Genomic DNA, 25,964 nt, shown 5'->3' on the forward strand with positions numbered 1-25,964 from the left:
ATCCTCCAAGGGGACCGTGTCATCTGCCTCTAAAATGCCCTCAGAAGTTTCCCCCACAGCGGGTGACTCAGCCAAGGCATCTTTGTACGACTTTCCACCAAACAGGAGCTTTTGTGCAGCCTCCTTGTACTGTTCCTTAGCCGTGCGGTGTGGACCGGCACCATCTTGGCTGTGGTTGTCAGCAAGGCCTTTGGTGGAGTTGGTCCTTTTAGACATGGCTCATTCGCCGCAGAGAGTCCGATTAGAATCCGGATGCCTCCCGGGTACTGGTACCGAAGGATTAGGTACCGCTGCTGTCCAGATTCATTGAGGAGAAGGAGTATTACACGGATAACTGGCGGAGCTGGAGACACACACGTCCTTCTACATAAGCTGCTAAGCCACGCCTCCTTTTTTTTATTACTTTGAGGAGTTTTCTTCCAAATTTACACTTGAGCACTTTGTAACTTGAAGGTCAAAGCTACCAAATTCTCAACATTAAAAATCCTATTGTTTTAAATGGTAAGATGTGTCATGGAAATTTGGCTGTAGGCTATGCGCACACCATTTCTCCTGTGCTAATAAGCAAACATTTTGTCTAATGATATAATGCGTCTTACCCAGGGGTCAAGTCCTGGGGAAAAAAAGTGTGGGAACTCCCACCCAAGATCCACTCCCCCACCAAAAAAAAAATCATATGCTCATATGCATATATATTTCACAGAAAATACTGGTGCTGGCCTGGCTGGTCTCGGTACTGGCCTGACTGGTCTCAGTGCTGGCCTGGCTGGCCTCAGGGTGCTGGCTGGCTGGCCTCAGGGTACTCGGTACTGGCCTGGCTGGTCTCAGGGTGCTGACCTGGCTGGTCTCAGGGTGCTGGCCTGGCTGGTCTCAGAGTGCTGGCCTGGCTGGTCTCAGGGTGCTGGCCTGGCTGGTCTCAGGGTGCTGGCCTGGCTGGTCTCAGGGTGCTGGCCTGGCTGGTCTCAAGGTGCTGGCTGGCCTCAGGGTGCTGGCTGGTCAATCTATATATATAAATACATATTATAGCAGGGTACAAAAAGGGCTTTTTTTACAGCTCACTGCACACACAGTGTCAGTGTGTCAGTGTCAGGGCAGAGTGTGTGTGACGGTGTGAGGAGAGAAGACGCAGGCTCACCCTAGCGTTGCTGTGTGCCTCCACGTGATGTCACACACAATCGGCCGCGTACTGAAGGACAGGTGGCAGGCGATGTTGAAGCCTGGAGGAGGAGTTTAGAGTCTGCTCGGCTCAGTTCGTCTGCCCCTGACAATGACTTGAGTCGAGTCCTTCACTATGCGGCGATGCTGGGCATCGCCGCTAAGTGAAGGATCGGCTTGGGCGGCTCGGCTGCTGGAGACCAGGGACAGACTGACAACTCATGGGGCAGGGCATGGGGGCACAGAGCAGGGCATGTGGCAGACATACAGGGGCACAGAGCAGGATGTTGGGCACATACAGGGGCACAGAGCAGGATGCTGGGCACATACAGGGGCACAGGACAGCATACAAGCTGCTGGACTTTCCTTCCTAGATACAGAGAGTAGCGCGGGAAGCGGCTAAAAAAATACCTCTTGTGATTCGCTCCTCCCCGCCGGCCCCTCCTCTCTTCTCGTCCGTCTGAGGTGATGACAAATACAAGCACCTGGGGTGGACGGGAGGGAAGGAGGGGCCGGCGGGGAGGCGAGCATCATGAGAGGTCTGTTTACTGCAGTCTCTTCGCAAGGAGCAGGGATTCGGGACCCGATCTACCCGTCAGCTAGCTTTGATTGATGGGTAGATCGAAGTGGAAGCTGTCATGGGGCCCCCTACTGGCCATGCCCGAATTGCTCTATGGTCAGTCCGCCCCTGCTCGAGGCTGCTCTAGTCCTGCAAAGAGAACGGCGTTCCTGCTGTGAAAAAATTGCAGGGACGCCGTTCCCACGCATTCCCGCAGTACTCGAGCCCTGGTCTTACCTATCATTCTATTTCCCGTATATATCCCCGAGTAAACAAACATCACCATAGCTTACATCTCAGCTCCGTCAACATGACTGCCTGCCGAGCAGTTGACTGGTTATTTTATTCAAAGGCCACAAAAGAAATTACAAACAGGAAGTTCTGGCTCCAACAGTGAATCGTCTCCTATACAGGATGTGACAACACAGGATGTGAATTTATACAACCAATGAATAATGGCTAAAGGAGTCCTATGGGTGTGTTCTGAGCAGAGATAGGGTGTATGTAGGTATTTGTGCACAGTGACGGGGGGGGGGGTGCACATGGGGGGATCAGAAGGAGGAAGAACAAGGAGGGAGATCGGTGCAGGGGAAGAAATTACAAGAATGATGCCCTGTGTCTGTGTCTCTCCCTGCAGCAGCTGAAAGCCGGCGGGAGGGAGAGAAAATGACTTTCAGCAGCTGCAGAGAGCCGCACAGGGCATCTTTCTATAATTGCACCTCCACCCGATCACACCCATTCCTCCTGCTGTTTGGGCTCCCCTGTGTGCCCGGGCCCCCTACAGGAGGACTGCTGCCCCCCCCCCCTATCAGCGGCCCTGCCCCCTAGTATTAGTGTCCATGCAGATCCTACAATAATAACTTTACTGGTATTGATGTTTTTTGTGGAATGACTGGTGTGTAGCACTTGCAGATGTGGCTGGCCAGAGCACACGGGGTGGATTTACTAAAACTGAACAGTGCAAAATCTGGTGCAGCTTTCCTTAGAAACCCATCAGCTTCCATGTTTTTTTTGTCAAAGCTTAATTGAATAAAGCAGGCCATACACGGTCAAATTTCGAACAAATTTTTTTTTTTGTGATCCGATGATGCCACCATTGATTTACGAAATTCGGCGACCAAACCTTCATGTTGCCGGGAATATTCATTTCTCTCCGGGAATATTCTTTTCTCTCAGTGGACATTCTTTTCTTGCACATGCGCGTTTTTTTTTCTATTACATTTCTCGCACGATTCTCCCATCATTGATCAGAAAATCGTTTGTTTTTCCAAAAATTTTCAACATGTCGGATTTCTCAAATTTGTTTGCCGCACGAACATCGGCTGTTGCTGCAGCCCACTAATGGTGCGAAATTCATACAAAAATTCTTTGATACGATTTTCGAAAGAAAATTCTTTTAAAATTGGAACCGTGTATGGCTGCCTTAAGTTGAAGTTAGAAGCTGATTGGCTATCATGTACAGCTGTACCAGATTTTGCAGCCTCCAGTTTTAGTAAATAAACCCCAGTGGGTAGGCACGCTTTAGTTCAGAGGTATTTGTTACCTGCACTGGACATACAGTATCAGTGGTACTGTTCCCTTGTTTATTATCCTTGATTAGCAATTGATAAATCATTATTGCTCCTCCTTGCAAATGTGTGATTGAGGGATGTGAGTAGCGTTGTATTAGTTCTATGGTTAATGATGTATTCCTTCTGATTTTATTTATTTATGATGTCCTGTAATGTTTCTACCTATGCTTATATCATATGTAAAGCGGTTGCTACTCCAGGTGCATGCATTGAGGGCATGTACGATTGCTAATGATTTTTTGTGTTTTGCTTTATTTCCTTTTCTTTTGTGTTTTTTTTTGTAATATATCATCATCTGGCTTATGTTTACAACTAAGCTTTCAGCTCACAAAGAGTTACATGTAAAACTGGTTTGGTTTCATTTCCTGGTGCTAGGTTCACTAGGGCAGTGCAGTGTACAGAAGACAGCTCGCCTCCTACAATCAGCATTCAGCACGTTACACCTACACTTTTTATGGCTTCTCCATAGGGTGTGAGTGATTCAGAAGAAGAAAATTCAGAGCAGTGCTACCAATTTGCAATTAACAGGTGCTATGGAGAAGAAGATGTCACCAGAAGAAGTCTCTGCCTTCAGTCATCCTCACCTCCTTAAGCTTTGTGGACTGTGTGGTGCTGGCTGCCCTGTACCTGTATTTTTAGTATCCTGTGGGCATTGCTTTTGCCTTGGCTGTCTTGAGGGCTTCTGGCAGCAACTTCCTAATTGTGAAAAGCCATGCCCAACCTGTACCTTGCCCAGGGAGAGTCAAGAAAGCCTGAGGCAACATCCATTGCAATGTAACCTGTGCCCAGTTCATCATCCATGTACTGCCAGGTGGAGCTGCCTGACCTGTGGGGAGTCCTATTGCCCTGAGCACTTCCAACCGCACATGCTTGAAGAGGAGAGTGGTGGGGTGTCACTGGCTGGGCACCATGTGTGTGATGCGGCAGGAGAGGAGGCCAGGAGAATGAGTGGTACCCGGCGGTGCCCACAGCACAGGGACAGGCTGGTGGAGATGTACTGTGGCATTTGCAGAGTGTGCATCTGTACCCTATGTCCCCTGCTTGGCAGTCATAAAGGCCACCCAGTGACCCTCATACAGCAGGAAGCCATGCACAAGAAGGTAAGGCAACCTCTCCATGCCTAAAGTATATATAAACAATTGCCTTGTAAAACAACCCATTCAGCTTAGAGTTCACCCAAAATTTTTTTTTTAACATTAGATTGAGGCTCATTTTGGGCAGCAGAATCAAGTGTTTTTTTTAAATCGAAGCAGTACTTACCGTTTTAGAGATAGATCTTCTCCGCCGCTTCCGAGTATGGTCTTCGGGACTGGGCGTTCCTATTTGATTGACAGGCTTCCAACAGGCTTCCGACGGTCGCATACATCGCGTCACGAGTATGCGAAAGAAGCCGAACATCGGTGCGGCTTTATTCTGCGCCTGCGCACCGACGTTCGGCTACTTTCGAAAAATCGTGACGCGCTGGATGCGACCGTCGGAAGCCTGTCAATCAAATAGGAACGCCCAGTCCCGCAGCCCATACCCGGAAGCGGCGGACAACATTACTCTCTAAAATGGTAAGTACTGCTTAGATTTTAAAAAAAACACCCGATTCTGCTGCCCAAAATGAGCCTCAATCTAATGTTAAAAATTGAGTTTTTTGGTGAACCTCCACTTTAATCAGGAATACAAACGCAAATCATTAATGTGCATATATGAGGGGTCTTCAAAAAGGGGACATACTTAAAGGAATGACAGAAAGGAATGCCCATAGACTTTAACAAGGAGATGGAATGCCCATAGAGAATAATGGTACAAAACAGAATGCCCATAGAGAATAATGGAAAAAAAATTAAATTAGTGACAGTCTTTAGACATATCAAATAAATGTTTTGCAAACCTACTTTTAAATATCAGTGGCCATTTTTAAAATTGAGACTATGTGGGATTATTATTGTTTTTTTTTTTTTATGGCATAACAAAGTATGTCCCTTCAAAAAGTTTCTTTTATATTTTAGTTGGAAACGGTGAGGGTGGGAGGAGTAGTAATTGGTTGTGTCTGAGAGTGTCACGTGACTAGTCTGTCTAGCAAGCCAGCCAGCTGACCTTGCAGTTTAGTATAATAATTGTCACCCTGTGGTGAAGATGGCTGCGAAACTTATAACAAAAGTGCAGAAACTTTTTGAAGAATCCTCATATATACCACAAAAGTGAGTACACCCTTCACAATTGTGTAAATATTTTATTATATGTTTTCATGTGACAACTTTGATTCACTGTAAAGTAGTGAGTATACAGCTTGTATAGCAGAGTCCCAGGCCCCCTTTATATAGATAGTCCGAGGTGGCTTCCTGATGACTAGGGATGAGCCCGATGTTCGAGTCAAATGTAAGTTCATGTTGATGGGGACAAGGGCCTCATCCCTACAACCCTTGCCCGGTGGTTGTGGGGGTCTGCGGGCGGGGGGCTTATCGGAATCTGGAAGCCCTCTTTAACAAAGGGGACCCCCAGATCCCTGCCCCCCATGTGAATTGGTAACTGTACTCCTACCATTTCACCAAAATGTTTTAAAAAATGGTAAAAAACCCAGGAGACAGCTTGGGACAAGTACTTTGGTGAGCAGTTCTTAATTCTGAGCACATTGGGTAGTCGCTAAGACATGAGGTGAAGGATCTCATCAAAATGTATTAATGAACTTTTGATAATGTTTTATATTTTACACAAGTTCACTTTAAATCTTTGTTGTAAAGTATAATTGTTGCACTTTTATGCACATGTTTACTTTATTTCCATGTCATATGGTCATACAAGTTCATCAAGGTCATTTTTTCACTTAGCACACCCTATCACTCTTTCTTCTCAATTGCACAGTGATTTGTTCACCGTTTTGGGGAGCAGCCTTTGTGTTGAAGGTAGTAATTGATCATTTTGTGGTGCAAGGTTCCCCCCTTTTTTTCAGAAATAAGCCATGACCTTACTTTCTAACTATCTATCTAATATATACAATGATAATAGATATATATAAAAAAAAGGGTTAGTGTTGTCATCAGGCTAGATCCCTGTCTCTCCTTGACCAATACAGCAACACCTGAAAGAGAGATCAACAGCGGAAGATCACAGGTCGCTTTTCATGGTGGATCACCCCAACAACTTCAACATTATCGAACGTGGCTCAGGTGGGCACTCCCTGCATCTTCTGGCAGCATTCAATCCAGCACAGTCCTGGCAGTACAGCCCTCTGGAATATTCTCCACTAGCAACAACTTGTATGTGAGTGTGACGTGGCTGTCAGCATAACGTCCTTGACATCATACAACATATTTGTAATCCACAAAGAAAGATAACGTAGGCATCTTTATGACATTTACCAGTAGTACCTGGGATCTGGCAGTGTTACGGTGTTACATCTTTTCGCATTTACAGTGACAACATTGGCCCAGATTCACAAAGCACTTACGCCGACGTATAACACGTTACGCCGACGTAAGTGCCAATATGCGCCGGCGTATGTGTGCGGCAGACCCACGAACCAACATGCGCCTAAAAACAGGCTACACCCCGCCGACGTAGCTTGCACACGCCGGCATAGGGTGGGCGCACATATGGGCTGGGCGCATGGTGCTGCTCCCATTGATTAGCCATTCAAACATGCAAATGAGGGAATTACGCCGATTCACGAACGTGCGTGTGCCCGGCGCATGCTACGAGAGATGCGCGTAAGTTGTATGTCCGGCGTAAAGTTATTTCCCATAAATGAGGTGCAACCCGGCAACAGACATGCACAGGTCTGCACCAGGGAACACAAGCCGGCGTATTGTGCGTTGGACGTGTGTCTGGCTTGGCGTACGTTATGTTCACGGCATACGTGGTGATCTGACGTAGCTTAGGCAGTTGTGCCGGCGTGTTGTGAGCAGGCGCAGGGGGGTGCTGGGTATGTGTCCACATCACGGCGCATGCGCAGTTCGTGATATGTACCTGTCTGGCGCTCGGCCCATCATTTGCATAGGGTCACGCCCACTTCCACCTACGCCGACGTGCGCCTTCGAAACCTACGTCACTCTGGCGCAGCGTTGTGAGAGCTGGCTTGCTGAATACAATGCTTGCCTCTCCGCACTACGTTGGCGTGGCGTACGGTGTTTGCTCTACGGTGGCGTAATGTGCGCCTTGCTCTCTGTGAATCTGGGCCATAGTGTTTAGCATCCTTTTTGTCTGACCTACGAAGGATTACGCTGTCCAGGTACATTTTAAGGCCATAGCCTCAGGTGTGTAGCTTGGAGGTATATCTTTTGTGGAGTTCACCAGTAATGCCTTGGATCGGGCAAGATCAAGAACTCTCCTTGGGCATTCACCGTAGTGACAAACAGCTTGATGTCCTTCTTGAGTTAACATGATTTAAGTTAGTCCATCAGACATATGCAAAACAGGTAACAGTGGGGCCTTCAAACCCTGGCTACTAGGCCATATTCAACGGTAACAATTTCTTCATGAAGTTGTTAAGGCGGTAGTATCTTAGCGACTCTGCCAACGGCAAGAATACTTTTCCTTAAGTTAGGAAGATGAACAGTACAATGGGGATATTTTTGCTACCCAGTACATCTTAACAACTTCATGCAACAGTCACTCTATTTAGTTTATTACATCTTCCCCTCCCTCTTGCTTACCAGTCTCAGGCACCTCCGGGTCTTGTTACTGGCGCCACTTCCGGTCTGCAGTGTATATATATTCATATTTATATGCACACTGTTTGATTTATTTTCCTCTGATTATAGTTATTTTTCATTGGTCTGATTAGTGCAGTGTGGCGGTTTATAGCCGTCATGTCCGTTGCAACTAAAGTGCTACGGTAAAGCTGTGGTTACCATTCCCCTTGTACTTCCATATTATGGCTGCTGTAGTTTATTTACACTCCACCAATAAAATGCCCGCCGCTAGTATTGGAGACATGTGCCCCATGAATATGGCCACCGTATTTTACTTATATCCCACCATTAAAATGGCTGCCATCAGTGTTGGAGACATGTTCTCCTTCAAAAGGGCCGCCGATCGACTTCCGTTTTGAGTATACATAAAGAAAACTCTCACATCCAATCATATTCCTCTGATGAAGTCACGTGAGGTGACGCAACGCGCCAGCAACATTGCATGTGACCGGAAGTGACGTGGATTTCGTCCGTAATCACGGTTTTATCCCTGTTTGTTTTTTACTCTGCTTGTAAGCGCCCAATTTTTGGCTTTATTCAATTTCTTGGTTTTACATATTTGACGATGAGAGTTCTTTTCTTCTGCCATTTTCCCTATTTACATTGTGTGTCTCCATTTTACTGAAGACCATCGCCATCGTTAAGGACATCAGGAAGCTGTATATGAAGGTTACTATCCTCTCAGTAAGACGTCCTGGAGTTATGCAAAGCTTATGTTCTTTGGCATTGAGGTGAGCCCACTTGTAAAGAGGACCACCACTTGAAGCACTTTGATCACTATTTGAAGTACTTAAAGCCAGTATTTGGATTATCTTATATTAATACACCAGCAAAAGCACTTTGGGCTGATTGATATAATATTGATTGCCATTGTTGTTGTTTTTTTCAGTTTTTTCCTTTTTTGTCATTATTTTTAGCACCTGGCCTGTACGACAGACACTCTCACATGTTAAACGTTTAGGAGGTTTAGTGGTATTAGGGTCTTGGATTATACACACTCTTGGGTTATATTGCACTGTGCACTTTATTCAATAGGTACTCACATCATTTTGGTTATTTATTTGGATCACTGCATGGACCTCTATATCTCATTTAGAGAGTGTACCTAGAGGTTGCGCTCATCACATTTTTTCTTAATACAATTTTTAGTGGATTTGTACACTTTATAGATTTGAGCAGCATTCTAACATATTGAACACATTGGTTCCCTGTACAATTTTGTGATTCACTAGGCAAGCGCAGGAGACCTCTTCTTTCAACTCTACATAAAGATGGCCTAGGCTATAAGAAGATTGTGAAGACCCTGAAACTGAGCTGCAGCACGGTGGCCAAGACCATACAGCGGTTTAACAGGACAGGTTCCACTCAGAACAGGCCTCACCATGGTCGACCAAAGAAGTTGAAGGCACGTGCTCAGCGTCATATCCAGAGGATGTCTTTGGGAAATAGATGTATGAGTGCTGCAAGCATTGCTGCAGAGGTTAAAGGGGTGGGGGGGGGGGGGTCAGCCTGCCAGGACCCCTGCCTTGCTGAGGCTGACTGAGCCTGGTGGTGAAGTGAGTGCACTCACAGTCTCAGAGAAAAACTGAGACAGGCATATCTGATGGTGGCAGGGGTCAGGGGGTGATATGTCTGATAGTGACAGACAGGGTGATATATCTGATGGTGACAAACAGGGGATGATATGTCTGATGGTGACAAACAGGGGATGATATGTCTGATGGTGACAGGGGGTAATATGTCTGATGGTGACAGGGGGTAAAATTGTCTGGTGACAGGGGGTAATATGTCTGATGGTGACAGGGGGTAATATGTCTGATGGTGACAGGGGGTAATATATCTGATGGTGACAGGGGGTAATATATCTGATGGTGACAGGGGGTAATATATCTGATGGTGACAGGGGGTAATATGTCTGATGGTGACAGGGGGTAATATGTCTGATGGTGACAGGGGGTAATATATCTGATGGTGACAGGGGATAATATGTCTGATGGTGACAGGGGGTAATATATCTGATGGTGACAGGGGGTAATATATCTGATGGTGACAGGGGATAATATGTCTGATGGTGACAGGGGGTAATATATCTGATGGTGACAGGGGGTGATATGTCTGATGGTGACAGGGGGTAATATATCTGATGGTGACAGGGGGTAACATATCTGATGGTGACGGGGGTAATATGTCTGATGGTGACAGGGGGTAATATATCTGATGGTGACAGGGGGTAATATATCTGATGGTGACAGGGGGTGATATGTCTGATGGTGACAGGGGGTAATATATCTGATGGTGACAGGGGGTGATATGTCTGATGGTGACAGGGGGTAATATATCTGATGGTGACAGGGGGTAACATATCTGATGGTGACAGGGGGTAATATGTCTGATGGTGACAGGGGGTAATATATCTGATGGTGACAGGGGGTAATATGTCTGATGGTGAAAGGGGGTGATATATCTGATGGTGACAAACAGGGGGTAATATGTCTGATGGTGACAGGGGGTAATATGTCTGATGGTAACAGGGGGTAATATGTCTGATTGTGACAGGGGTTAATATGTCTGATGGTAACAGGGGGTAATATGTCTGATGGTGATAGGGGGTAATATGTCTGATGGTAACAGGGGATAATATGTCTGATTGTGACAGGGGGTGATATATCTGATGGTGACAAACAGGGGATGATATGTTTGATGGTGACAGGGGATGATATGTCTAATGGTGACAGGGGGTGATATGTCTGATGGTGACAGGGGGTGATATATCTGATGGTGACAAACAGGGGATGATATGTTTGATGGTGACAGGGGATGATATGTCTAATGGTGACAGGGGGTGATATGTCTAATGGTGACAGGGGGTGATATATCTGATGGTGACAAATAGGGGGTTATATGTCTGATGGTGACAGGAGGTAATATGTCTGATGGTGACAGGGGGTGATATATCTGATGGTGACAAATAGGGGATGATATGTCTGATGGTGACAGGGGGTGATATATCTGATGGTGGCAGGGGGTGATATGTCTGGTGGTGGCAGGGGGTGATATGTCTGGTGGTGGCAGGGGGTAATATATGTGATGGTGGCAGGGGGTGATATGTCTGGTGGTGGCAGGGGGTGATATGTCTGGTGGTGGCAGGGGGTGATATGTCTGGTGGTGGCAGGGGGGTGATGATGGTTAGCAGGGGGTGATGGGTAATGATGGTGGCAGGGGGTGATGTCTGATGGTTGGCAGGGGGTGATAGGTAATGATGGTGGCAGGGGGTGATTTGTCTGATGGGTGGCAGGGGGTGATGATGGTTGTAGTGGGTGATGGTGGCAGGGGGTGAGGATGGTTGTGATGTCTGATGGTGGCAGGGGGTGATGTCTGATGGTGGCAGGGGGTGATTATGGTGGCAGGGGGTGATGGGTGATGTCTGATGGTGGCAGTGGGTGACGATGGTTGTAGTGGGTGATGGTGGCAGGGGGTCTTTAAAATTGGGAACATAAATTCTGGTTATCCTAGTAGCTACCAGGGATTTCCCCTCACTTTCTGTGGTGGTTATGGAACAGAAGTGAAGGGGAAATCTCTCCAGTTGGACATGGGTGACAAAAACTGATGGACTAAATAATCCGCCCTTATTATATCGAAAATAACAGAAATATGTCTTCTTACCTTTATTATCTACCTTAAATCACATTGCTTTTTGCCTAGTGTACTTGTTTGTAGCCTAAATACTGAAATTTGTGCTTAAAGATGTAGTTTTGTAACTTTTGTAAACTGCCAGTAAAAACTTGGCTGTGCCAGTACATTTTTGGTGTCCTGACAGTAAATTTCAAACTGGTAGGTTGGCAACACTGGAGAGGACATGCAAGCTATTAACAGCCTCTGCTCTGCAGGTAGGAGTCCTGAGCAGGGGAGGCAGAGATTGATGTTAGAGAGGGAAGGAGCAGACTACAGGGGCACTATAATGTAAAGGGGGGCTGTGATATAAAGGGGGCACTGTAATTCAAAGGGGAATGCATTGTACAAGGGCACTGTTACAACACATTCCCCTTTATATCACAGCCACCCTTTACATTACAGCGCCCCTTTACAGAGTAAACATTGTGGATGGACCCTCTGCACACTGCTATACACCCTTTCCAGCAAACTATGCAATGAAAAACAGGGATTTTTAGTTCACACATATTGCAATATATGCTTAAACTGGCTAACTACATCAAAGTAATCCCTCTTATGGCCAGTCCTACACTGCTATGTCACTGCTATGTCACTGCAAATGCTATGATGGACACCATGCCAACATGGGGCATAAAGACACAAGGTTGGAGTGAGCAACTAGGTTCAGGTCTGGTCACTGACCTGCATTGCAAGAGAAAAAATGTTAAAATACATGTACAAGCTATTGGGATTTGATCACAGGTATATCTTTTCTCTTTTTTTCACTTTACAGAGTAGTCCCCGTTACATTAATTGTAAAGGGGACTGCACTTTAATGTAAAGGTGGGCTGAAGGTGAACTGAGGACAATGTGGGACTGCTTTGAAGGGGGAACTGTGATGTAAAGGGGGACTGTGGACACTGATATAAAGGGGGGCTGTGCAACCACCAGGCGGACCAAGCGGCCGCTTGGGGCGGGCAGGTCCGCAGCCTGGGATGGGGGCGGAAAGATGACCTTTTTTTAATTTTTTTTTATTGTCCGGAGTTGCCGCCGCCCTCCGGCGCCCGGTGTCCCGCTCCAGGGCTCGAGTCCTGCGGGAACGGCGTCTGTAGAGGAGAAGGGAGGGAGAAAAAGTTTCACTGGCACCGCACTGCCCCGCCCCCTCCCCCGGCGAGCTGTTGCAGAAGAACAATAACATCATTAGCATGTGACAACCCCGACCCAGCAGGAGATCGTGGCCAGCACTAGCTAAACTTCTCTTCCTTCCCTGCTGAAGGGAGCATGCTGGCTGCTTGTAATTTTTTTTGTGATGGATGCTGATGAGCTGACCAGCCAATCTGCAGGCACTTGATAGGGCTAGGTGCATGCAGATTGGCTGGTCAGCTCATCAGAAAATTACAAGCAGCCAGCATGCTCCCTTCAGCAGGGAAGGAAGAGAAGTTTAGCTAGTGCTGGCCACGATCGGGTTTGTCACATGCTAATGATGTTATTGTATAAATACCAGGAAGCAGCATGGATGGAGGGTAAGTCACAGAAATTGTGTGTGTTACTGTGCCCCCCCCCCCTGCAGACTTTAATTAAACTCATGTTTAAAGGGAAACCTGGCTGAGGTTGACAGGCTGGCATTGTGAAGATGGATGAGGATGACTCTGGGTGGATATGAGAGTTACATTGTGGAGATCCTCTTCACAATGTAACTCTCATCCCCACAGAGTCATCCTCATCCATCTTCACAATGCAACACAATCATCTTCATCCCCACCCAGCACCATCCATCCCTCTCTAACGCATCCCCTGCACGATCTATCCCTTTCCACAACACATCCCCACCCAGCACCATCCATCCCTCTCTAACGCATCCCCTGCACCATCCATCCCTTTCCACATCACATCCCCACCCAGCACCATCCATCCCTCTCTAACGCATCCCCTGCACCATCTATCCCTTTCCACAACACATCCCCACCCACACCCAGCACCATCCATCCCTCTCCACAACGCATCACCACAACGCATCACCACCCACGCCAAGCACCATCCATCCCACTCCACAATGCATCCCCACCCACCCCTCTCCACGACGCATCCCCACCCACGCCTAGCACCATCCACCCTCTCCACAACACATGGCTGTGGAGGAGGCGGGTACAGAGAGAGGTGGCTGTGGAGGAGGCGGGTACCACCCACCCCTCTCCACAACGCATCACCACAACGCATCACCACCCACGCCAAGTCCCATCCATCCCACTCCACAATGCATCCCCACCCACCCCTCTCCACAACGCATCCCCACCCACGCCTCTCCACAACGCATCCCCACCCACGCCTAGCACCATCCACCCTCTCCACAACACATGGCTGTGGAGGAGGCGGGTACAGAGAGAGGTGGCTGTGGAGGAGGGGGGTACAGAGAGGTGGCTGTGGAGGAGGGGGGTACAGAGAGGTGGCTGTGGAGGAGGGGGGTACAGAGAGGTGGCTGTAGAGGAGGGGGGTACAGAGAGGTGGCTGTAGAGGAGGGGGGTACAGAGAGGTGGCTGTAGAGGAGGGGGTACAGAGAGGTGGCGGTAGAGGAGGGGGCACAGAGAAGTAGCTTTACAGCCCTCTCTGTACCCCCCCCTCCTCCACAACCACCTCTCTGTACCCCCCTCCTCCACAACCACCTCTCTGTACCCCCCTCCTTAAAATTACTAAGAATGTATTTTTTTTTCTTTTTTAATAATTATGAGGTGGCACTGGTGGGCAGTAATGAGGTGGCACTGATGGACACTAATGGGCTGAACTGGTAGGCAGTGATGAGGTTGCACTGACAGGCTGAACTGGTGGACACTAATGAGGTGGCACTGTTGGACACTGATAGGCTGCACTTTACCTCTCCACCCTAAACAATAACCTCCTCCCCAACCTAGATTTTCTGAGATAATGAAAAAAAAAAAAAAAAATCGGCCTAAAATATCGGCCGCCCCAATTTTGAAATATCGGCATCGGTATCGGCCAGAGAAAAACCCATATCGGTCTACCTCTAGTCTGCACTGTAGGGGTGTCTGCATTGTAGGGGTGGGAGTCTGCACTATAGGGGTGTCTGTACTGTGGGGGTCTGCACTGTAGGGGTGTCTGTACTGTGGGAGTCTGCACTATAGGGGGGTCTGTACTGTAGGGGTGTCTGTACTGTGGGGGTCTGCACTATAGGGGTGGGGGTCTGCACTGTAGGGGTGTCTGTACTGTGGGAGTCTGCACTATAGGGGGGTCTGTACTGTAGGGGTGTCTGTACTGTGGGGGTCTGCACTATAGGGGTGGGGGTCTGCACTGTAGGGGTGTCTGTACTGTGTCGGGTTGGGGTCTGCACTGTAAGGGTTTCTGTACTGTGGGGGGCTGCACTATAGGGGTGTCTGTACTGTGGGGTATGGGGGTCTGCACTGTAGGGGTGTCTGTACTGTGGGGGTCTGCACTATAGGGGTGGGGGTCTGCACTGTAGGGGTGTCTGTACTGTGTTGGGTGGGGGTCTGCACTATAAGGGTGTCTGTACTGTGGGGGTCTGCACTATAGGGGTGTCTGTACTGTGGGGGTCTGCACTGTTGGGGGGTCTGAACTGTTGGGGGGTGTCTGTGTAATGGGGTCCAGAGGTGCAGGGTGCTATGTAATGTAAAGGGGTCCAGTGGTGTATGGTGCTGTGTAATGTAAAGGGGTCCAGTATGTTTTACATTTAGTAGTATGGTGTATATTATACTAAGAATTTCTGGTGTGGCGTGGTTACAAAAGCACAAATTAGTGTGTTTTTTTATATAAAAAAAAATATTGAAAGAAAATTTTTTGCAAGGGAGGTGGGTGGTCGTTGGGGGGGGGGGGGGGCGCCAAAATGGAGCTTCGCTTGTGTAGGCAGAAATCCTTGCACCGGCCCTGCTGGGGAGTGTTATGTCACCAGCAGCTAGGGTTTTTTAGGATATGGCTGAGTGCAGGGTAATTGGTTTATACTCCAGCTTTATTTTTATGCACAGTATCAAGAGGTAATATTGTAATTGTGATACTTATTTTAAATAAAGGTGTTTTATTCATTTGCTACACTAGGAGACTTGGCTTTTCTTTCTATCTCCCTGTTCTGTGAGAGGAATTTGGCTGCAATTTGGAGCTCCCTCTACCTTCTGGTGTATATTGAGTTGGTCCCACAAGCATTTATAGCTACTCTAGAGAGCCATGGATTAAAGTTTCTGATAAGGAACATATGTTTTTCTTTCTTCTGTTCCCACGGAATCCTTTTGCAAGCTCTGAAGGGGGAATGTGGCACAGCAGAGGGTTGCATTTGTTTTGGAGAACACAGTTTTGTGGATTTTGCATATTCACCGGGATTGATCACAAATTGTCTTGGAGGTTGATCTATTACTACGTGTGCACAATTTCTTATTTTTTTCTGTGTGATTATTGTATGATTATTTTCATTTGAGCTCTGTATTTTGAGCTCTGTATTTTTTGGATTTTATATTACATGACATTTTGGATTTTATATTACATAAAATTCTGTGTCAATAATTTTAGTATTAGCTACAAAATGTTGTAAATTATTATTTGGAGCGTCGGATTTGAGGATTTTAGGTGACAACATTATACTGTACCATCCCCAGGACTAATGTTGTTGTATTGATTTGTCTTGATCCACAACAGAGCAGTATATAACTGTAATGGAACGTCCCACACTCCATTTGAGTGCTTCTGTCATATACTGCTTCCTATCAGTCTGGATATAGATATCAGATATTCCAGATGCCCTCAACTAGGGTTGCCACCTCATTCCTTTAAACCAGAACACATATTAATTACACAGGTTCTGTGGCTGATTAAGGTGGTAATTAAACTCACCTGGTGCCATATCTGCATTACATTAGCCACAGAACATGTGTAATCCATATGTGTTCGGGATTAAAGGGATGAGGTGGCAACCCTACCCTCAACACACAACGAGACAAGACTTGTTTGTGTGCTGAACAAGGAGTGTTTATTAGAACCAAGAATTCAGCCTTATATACAGTTAGAGGAGGTAACCAGAACATAAATTAACATGAGCTAATTAACTAATCATTTACCCAGACGACGTGACTCATAGATATGACATTTTCAGGTTAGCCGTCACGTCTACGCTCACCTGCTATACAATACACATTATCATAAGTGTAAACACAGGACATCTTCACACAATAGCCGGGTCAATTAGCACAGAGAACAGAGATGGCTTGAGGCGAGGGCATTAGCATGTATGAATGAGTCACTCTTACAACCAACCCTTTAAATTCAGAATCAACAACCAGCAAATAGTTCTCTAGAGATATCCTGGAATATATTGTGGATAATAATTACATAATAATCCCCTCTTAGGTAGTCCAGGATATAATTTCTCAGTCATCCTATGCCCTTATTGGACATAGGATGATTTTAGACATAAGAGGGTCCGAGTCTGTCACAATAACTATGTGTTACAAGTCTATACAAATACTTTCTTAGTTTTTAAATATATGTTCTTCAAGGGCTCATTCACACCAGCAGCCCATTACACAGCGGTGTGCCCTCTGAAGAGGCAGTGCAATGTTTTGTTACAATGCATCACACTTTACTTTTTCTTTTGTGAATTGTCACAAAATGCCATTCTATACATGTCTATACACCGCAGTGTGTAGTAGTGTACTGTAATGCGTCACAAAAATCTGCATGGGGGAAAAATGCACCATGTCATACTTTTTTTCAGCACACACCAGTTGGTGTGAACTGAACTAATAGAACATGCAACAAATTGCTTCATCTGTGCTTTGTGATTGCATTAGGCAAAGAAGCGATTAAGGGGCATTCTTACCAAATGTGTAGGAATGAGCCTGAGCTGCCACATCTGCTCTAACATAAGTTGAGGATCCCAGGAAGCTGTACCACCTCAGTAGTGGTTTGTAAGGATGAGCTAAGGTCTGAACCTGGGGGAAATGGTCACAAGATAGCAGGCCACCAGCTGTGGCCATGGAACCTGCTGCCTTACATACTCGCATAACAAAGGGGGAGGAATGACATCAATAACCTAATATGGTCATCGTTCATGGGTTATGACATAGTTCCTGATTTGAAAATATGACCTGACCTTCCTCTGACAAGCATGGGTCGACTTTAACAGGTGTCTAAGGCAATCCCGGGTCCCTACCTTTTCCATACTCCCCCCATGCTTTACTCTTCACGTTCTTCTTTATCTTTGCCTTCTGTCTCTTTTCCTTTGCTGGGCTCTTTAGCCTCTTTAATTGATTTTTTATTTTGCATCCATGACTACCCGGGGTCATTGACACATTGACTCTGGCTACTTTGACAAAATCGTTTTCCCTGACGAACATATATGTTCAGTTTAGGTTTAATGTGATTGTTTGAGGAGGAGGCCCTCCCTTCTTCATTTATGCTATGTGTACCAATCTATGTTTCTTATGTCGCCAGTCATAGCCCCTGTGTGGGTGGACTTGGTGCTTTCTTTGTATTACTGCAAATGTTCTTACATATTTGCAATAAAAATTATCGAACCAGAAAATATTACTTGAAAGGTAGGTTGTTAGGGGGGCCAATGAGTTTCAAGTCATTTATGTTTCAGAAATTCCTTTTGATGACAAAGACCTTCACTATAGGAGTTAAATAGTCATATTTATCTTGTGGGAAGTACATGGGCAAACCCGAAGAGAAGTCACTTAGCTAATGTATTGATAGAGCTGGGAATTGTAGCCAACTTATATTTATCTCAAGGTTGATCCAGAAAAGTTAGAGTCTTTGAAATTAGTTTAAAGTGTCGGTCAATTTGTGCTCTATACTGTATAATTCGGGAATCCATGAGATCAGGCCATATTTCATTTTAAAAGTGTCTTCTTCTAAAAAAAACTATTCCTTTGAGACTGAGTGGCAATGCCAATCTACAACCCTAGTTAGTAGTCCTTTTACAACGACACCAAAGTTCACCATACCTGTTACAACCCGACCCTACAATTTTTGTACACTCACCATTAGGTTTACCATGACTATTATACAGTCAAGTAGGCTCTTGTACTATATAGTTATTGGTAGAGCCAAAGTACAGTGTACAATCAAATTGTAACATACGTGGTGAGCTTAAGACTGTGAGAGTCAGCACTAGGAGTTAATTCAGCTCTACTCTATGTACTGTATATATAATCGCAAGAAACATGCTCTAAGACAGAGAGTTGTTCACATCAGGATGCTGCTGCTCCTTCATTGTCCAGTCACAAACTGGGGGCAGGGACCTAGAACACACCAATTAGCTGAGAGTATTGATCAGATTGTCAGACCTTTCTCGGTCATGCCCCTTCAACAGAAGCCAGACATTTAGCCGACTTTTGTCAGACCAGCTGCTGTACACTTGGTATTCGCCCCATGTGTCGCCCCATGTGTACAGGGCTTAAGCTATATTAATATGCTGCAGAGAAAATGAGGTAGCCAGTTTGACTCTTCATTCTAGCAAGGCTGTGTTAAAGCGGAGGTTCACCCTAATTTCCAACATTACTATATCCACATCCTTGAAACATTTACTAACACATATGTCTAACCTTTTTTTTTTCTGCGGCTCCAATTAACTTGACTCAGCGGTCTGAATTAGGACTTCCGGGTTTTCCTCCCACGGGAGTAGGCGTGTATTTTGCCTTCCCTGGGGGCGCTATGTATGCTGGGAGGTTTCCGCAAGTGTCATGCTTCCTAGGAGACAAAGCGCAGCGCCGTCCAGCGAAATGTCTTGTGACACCGCTACCCGGAAGTCCGTGCTTGTGGGCTTTAGTATGCCCACAAGCAAAATGGCAAATCCCAGGATCAGTCAATAGAAGTTTTTCTTTAAAACGAAAACGGACGGGGGATGATTGTAATCGCCGGACGAGTGAGTACTAATTTGTTATATAAAACCACATTGAATGGGCTTAAAAAAAAAAAAAAAAAAAACGATGGACCGCGGAACCCCCGCTTTAAGCAGCCCATAGATTACTAAATTTTCCTTCCACTATGGGTAAAATGAAAGAAAGAAATCGATTGATTCCTCCATCAATATTTAATGTGCCTCCTGCATCGCTACTGTGATCTGCCAGTGGGGGGTGGGGTCGGGGAGGCCTTCCTCGGTGGCAGAACACAATTATTCTGCTGCTGGCAGTAATCAACATTAGTAAAATCATCCTGCCCATACTTGAATCGAAATTCAACCGATCCCTGTTTAACCAACTGAATTTCAATCCATATATGGCTGGCTTTAATCTCAGGACAAAATTACAAAACAGTTCTCCTCAATGTATTTCAAAGTATATTTTATGTTTGTCTGCAATAAAGTTTTATCAAATATTAACTTACAAAGTCCAGGTGATAATAGGATAAGAATGATTTATGATGTGTAGTTGTAATGGAATGGAAACCATGGACTTTACATAGTAAGAAGTTGTTTAAAATGTATAGATGAAAAAAGAAATATATAATTCAAGGCAAATCAGTACAGCACAAGCTACGTTTACGTTTGTGTCATTTGTGAATCAATCCTAGAAGGAAATATTGGCTGAGAAATAAGGACTATCCTTTAGGGCTTTTGAACATAGCAGTACACTAGGGTATATAGCATACATAGTAAAATCTGCCTGTTGTTGTGGCACCCGGAAGCCACAGTGACATTTTCTTGCAGGACTGTGGTGCTGGGATCACAGGAGCAGTAGTAAAAGTCTCTTGCAGGAATGGGGTGCTGGGATCCAGTGGCGTAGCATTGGGGGGGGCAGCCGGTGTGGTCGCCCTGGGTGCAACATTTAGAGGGGTGCACTTCTGGGTGCCTTCCAACAGATTCCCTCCGACACCCTCTGACAGATTGTTCTGAGGGTCCTCTGCCAGTGTCATCAGTGACATCAGTATCCTCCCACCAACATCGGCGCGATTAACATACCCCCCAGCTCAACTAAATTTCAAAGTCCTGCTCAGATCTTGCTCCAGTGCTCGGCTTCCACACCCCTTCGCTCTTGTTGGTTTGGGCTGCTCAATCAACTATTTTGCTACATTTAGCCAGCTAATATGGCAGAGTATTATGCCACTCTTAAGGTCAAGAGGTTAACAGTAACTTCCTGACAATGTTTTTTTGTGCGTGTGTTGCATGGTGCTGCAATCCCCTGTTGTATGTGCCCTGCAGCACTGCCTCTGGCTGCTCCTAAGAACCAAGAAAGACTGGAGATCTGTACAGTTTTATACTGGGGAAGGGGGGCTATAAGGGAGTGGAGTCTGTACTGAGGGGAAGGGCTGGCAGGGGGGTCTGTGCTGAAGGAGGGAGGTCTATACTTAGTTGAGAGGGGGATCTGTACTGAGGGAGGGGGTGTCAATACTTAGTGGAGAGAGGGGTCTGTACTGAGGGAATGGGCTGGCAAGGGGTTCTGCACTGGGGGGGGGGGGTCAGGGGTCTGTACTGAGCAAGCGCTGTCTGTACTGAGAGAAGGGGTCTATACTTAGTGGAGGGGAGGTTTGTACTGTGGGAGGGTGGGGTCCATACCTAGTGGTGAGGGGGTCTGTACTTAGTGGAGGGGGGGTCTATGCTGAGGGAAAAGGGGGTCCATACTGAGTGGGGTCTATACTTAGTGGGGAGGGTTCCAATGGCTAATTGGGCCCAATTTGGACATTTTCACTTAGGGGTGTACTCATTTTTGTTGCCAGTGGTTTAGACATTAATGACTGTGTGTTGAGTTATTTTGAGGGGACAGCAAATTTACACTGTTATACAAGCTGTATACTCACTACTTTACATTGTAGCAAAGTGTAATTTCTTTAGTGTTGTCACATGAAAAGATATAATAAAATATTTTCAAAAATGTGAGGGGTGTACTCACTTTTGTGAGATACTGTATATATACACATACACACTCACCAGCTACATTATTAGGTATACCTGTTCAATTGCTTGATAACACAAATTGTTAATCAGTCAATCACACGGCAGCAACTTAATGCATTTAGGCATCTAGACATGGTGAAGATGACTTGCTGAAGTTCAAACCGAGCATCAGAATCGGGAAGAAAGGGGATTTAAGTGACTTTGAACGTGGCATGGTTGTTGGTGGTGCCATACAAGCTGGTCTGAGTATTTTAAAAAATGCTGATCTACTGGGATTTTCACACACAACCATCTCTAGGGTTTACAGAGAATGGTCAGAAAAAGAGAAAATATCTTTGTTTGGGGAATGGTGTGCAGTCGTGTTGGAACAGGAAGGGGCCATACCCAAAGGGTTCCGCGGGTATTTTTTTTTTCTTTTTTTACATGCTTCTTGCGGTCTTACCTTGCTTGATCCGGCACTCGCATGTCCTAATACTAGAGCCGCCAGCATAGGGCCAGATTCAGAAAGATCAGCGGATCTTTCTGCTGGCGTAACGTATCCCCGATACGTTACGCCGCTGTAACTTTGGGCGCAAGTTCTGTATTCAGAAAGAACTTGCGCCCTTATTTACGGTGGCGTAACGTATGTGTTGCGGCATAAGGTCGCGTAATTCAAATGGGGATGTTGTGGGCGTGTTTTATTTAAATTTGACTTGACCCCCGCATTTTTTACGTTTTTTTTTGAACGGCGCATGCGCTGTCTGTAAAATGTCCCAGTGTGCATTGCTCCAAATTACGTCGCAAGGACGTATTGGATTTGACGTGAACGTAAATAACGTACAGCCGTATTCGCAAACGACTTACGCAAACAACGTAAAAAATTCAAAATTCGATGCGGGAACGACGGCCATACTTAACATTGAGTACGCCTCATAATAGCAGGGGTAACTATAGGCCGGAAAAAGCCCAACACAAACGACGTAAAAAAATGCGCCGGCCGGACGTACGTTCGTGGATCGCCGTAACTAGCTAATTTGCATACTCGACGCGGAATTAGACAGAAACGGCACCTAGCGGCCGGCGGAAAAAATGCATCTACGATCCGACGGCGTACTAAGACGTACGCCTGCCGGATCGATCCCAGATAGATACAAAACAAAGATACGATGCGGGAAATTTAAAATTACGCGGCGTATCAATAGATACGCCAGCGTAATTCTTTTGTGAATCTGGCCCATAGTCTTTATGCACGAAAAGATATTTTATAAAAATGTGTGATGGACGTTTCCATCTTGCTTGTGGGCAGTCTGAAGCCACTCCCGCGGGTAAAGGATCACTGACAGAACACTGAAGGCTGGATTAGAAAGGTAAAGAATCTGATATATATAAAAAAAAAAAAAAAAAACAACGGATTGCGCATAGACGATGGGTAGTGGTTTGATTTAGAGAAAGTTGAAATTTAGGGTGAACCTCCGCTTTAAGAGATCCCTTCACAGGAACTAAGGGCCAGATTCACAGAAGAGATACGACGGCGTATCTCCTGATACGCCGTCGTATCTCTGTGATCCGCCCGTCCTAACTATGCGACTGATTCATAGAATCAGTTATGCATTGATAGCCATAAGATCCGACAGGTGTAATTGACTAAGCACAACCCTTGAAAAACAACCCCACACCGTATCGATTTGGACCAGTGCACAAAGCAAGGTCCATAAAGACATGCATGAGCGAGTTTGGGATGGATGAACTGGACTGGTCTGCACAGAGTCCTGTCCTCAACCCGACTGAACACCTTTGGGATGAATTAGAACAGAAACTGCGAGCCAGACCTTCTCGCCCACATCGGTGCCTGACCCCACAAATGCGCTTCTGGAAAAATGGTCAAACCTTCCCATAGACACACTCCTAAACCTTGTGGACAGCCTTCCTAAAAGAGTTATAGCTGCAAAGGGTGGGCCAACTCAATATTGAACCCTATGGACTAAGTGTGACTATGCCCTGAATGTATTTTTGATTGTCTATGCATTTTGCTTAGGTTCAAAATGCATAGATTGGTGGCAGTGTCAATGAACCCTGAAAAAATTGCAGTGAAAATCCTAAACCCTTTTGCCATCTTTGAAAGCAGAGCTTGAACCTGTGAATGTAGAGCATATGGCAAGCCTTGGCCTAATTGTTCCTTTAGGCCGGGTACACACGGACAAACATGTATGGTGAAAGCGGTCCGTCGGACCGTTTTCACCATACATGTCTGCCAGAGGGCTTCTGTACGATGGTTGTACACACCATCGTACAGAAGTCCGCGCGTAAACAATACGCGGGGCGTGTCCGCGGTGTCGCCGCGTCGATGACGCGGTGTCGCCGCGACAATGACGCGGCGACGTGGGCGGCCCGCCTTTAAAATGCTTCCACGCATGCGTCGAAGTCATTCGACGCATGCGAGGGACGGCGGGCGCCTGGACATGTACGGTAGGTCTGTACTGACGACCGTACATGTCCGAGCGGGCAGAATTCCAGCGGACTGTTTTAAAACAAGTCCAGGAATATTTGTCTGCTGGGAAAAGGCCCGGCGGGCAAATGTTTGCTGGAATTCGGCCCGCTCGCGCCCACACACGACCAAACATGTCTGCTGAAACTGGCCTGCGGGCCAGTTTCAGCAGACATGTTTGGTCGTGAGTATGGGGCCTTATATGCTATAAATGAGCTGAGGAGTTGTCTATTTGTTGTACATGGTGTGTAAACATTTATTCTACAGAGATGAAATATGACATTCGGATGGAATGCTGATAATGTAGTTATGTCGCTATGGGGAGCTAAAGACATTATAAACCTTCTTACGTGCACTTTGTGGTGTTTTTCACTGCATTAGATGTACATTAATCATATCGTTTCATAAATGGTTTGCCACGCCACATGTCTCTACACACAGTGCCTTGAAAAAGTATTCATATCCATTGAAATTTTCCACAGTTGCAACCAAAAACATACATTTAATTTATTGAGATTTTATGTGACAGATTAACGCAAAGTGGCACATAATCGTGAAGAGGAAGGAAGCTGATAAATGTTTTTTTTTTATTTATTTTTACACATAAATGAAAAGTGTATTCATGCATTTGCTTTTAGAAGTCACCTATTTAGTAAATAGAGTCCACCTGTGTGTAATTTAATCTCAGTATAAATACAGCGGTTCTATGAAGCCCTCAGAGGTTTGTTAGAGAACCTTGGTGAACAAGCTGCATCATGAAGGCCAAGGAACACACCAGACAGGTCAGGGATAAAGTTGTTGAGAAGTTTAAAGCAGGGTTAAAGAGGAGGTCCGGGAAAAAATTAAAAGCCAGCAGCTACACATACCGCAGCTGCTGGCTTTTAATAAATGGACACTTACCTCTCCTGCTGTCCCTCGATGTCGGCAGCAGGGTTCTCGACGTGAAGCCGAAAAGGCTACACTGCCGCCGCCATTGCGGGTAAGGGAACCCGACAGTGTAGCCTTTCGGCTTCACGCCGGGAACCCTACTGCGCATGCGCGAGGCCCCACTCCTCTCTTCTATTAGCCCAGCGGCCAGGGAAGGAGGGAGCCCCGCTGTGACGTCATTGCTGCATCATGGCCATGACCGGACTCCCGGAAGTAGGAAGGGATACTTGTCAAAGACAGGTATCCTGTCCCCCCTTTCCCCGAAAGGTGCCAATTGTGGCACCGGGGGAATCCGATGAGAGGAAGTTCCACTTTAGGGTGGAGCTCTGCTTTAATTTATAAAAAAATATCCCAAGCTTCGAACATTTCACAGAGCACTGTTCAATCAATAACCTGAAAATGGAAAGAGTATGGCACAACTGCAAACCTACCAAGACATGGCTGTCTACCTAAACTGACGCCAGCATAGGAGAGCATTAAAGCGGAGGTCCACCCGATTTTTTTATTAAAAGCCAGCAGCTACAAATACGGCAGCTGCTGACTTTAAAAAAATGGACACTTACCTGTCCAGTGCGCCCATGATGTCAGCAGACGAGGCTGAGCAATCGCTCGGTCCTTGGCTGCTTCGGCCGCCATCCTCGGTGAAGGAATCAGGAAGTGAAGCCTTGCGGCTTCACTGCCCGATCCCCTACTGCGCATGCACGAGTATCGCGGTGCGCCGTCACTGGTCCCCGCTCTCTCCTGGGAACAGTGTTTCCCAGAAGACACCGGGGGGGGGGGGGGGTTGGGTGACGTGAAGGGGCAGGTATCTGCACCCCCCTCCCCCCTGAAAGGTGGCAAATTTGACACCGGAGGGGGGAGGGATCCAAAAAGCGGAGGTTCACTTTTTGTGTGAACCTCCGCTTTAATAAAAGAAGCAGCCAAGAGTCCCATGGTAACTCTGGAGGAGCTGCAGAGATCTACAGCTCAGATGGGAGAATCTGTCCACAAAAAAACTATTAGTCGTGCACTCCACAAATCTGGCCTTTATGCAGGGCCATCTTTAATATTGATTGGACCCTGGGCAAACATTTTCTTGTCTATCCCCCCCCCGCTCTGGGACATACAA

General features: G+C 46.3%; 1 protein-coding gene across 1 annotated transcript in view; it reads left to right on the top strand.

The window, feature by feature from the left end:
- Positions 1–3,665: 3,665 nt before the first annotated feature.
- Positions 3,666–25,964, top strand: part of TRIM14 (tripartite motif containing 14) — a 96,990-nt gene continuing 74,691 nt past the window's right edge. Inside the window, exon 1 of the mRNA XM_040361783.1 lies at positions 3,666–4,385. Within this exon, the coding sequence (XP_040217717.1) occupies positions 3,819–4,385 (567 nt within the window). The 5' untranslated portion in view covers positions 3,666–3,818. The remainder of the gene's footprint in view (positions 4,386–25,964) is intronic.

This window comes from Rana temporaria, chromosome 1 (assembly GCF_905171775.1).
Source record: "Rana temporaria chromosome 1, aRanTem1.1, whole genome shotgun sequence".
Classification (NCBI taxonomy): domain Eukaryota; kingdom Metazoa; phylum Chordata; class Amphibia; order Anura; family Ranidae; genus Rana; species Rana temporaria.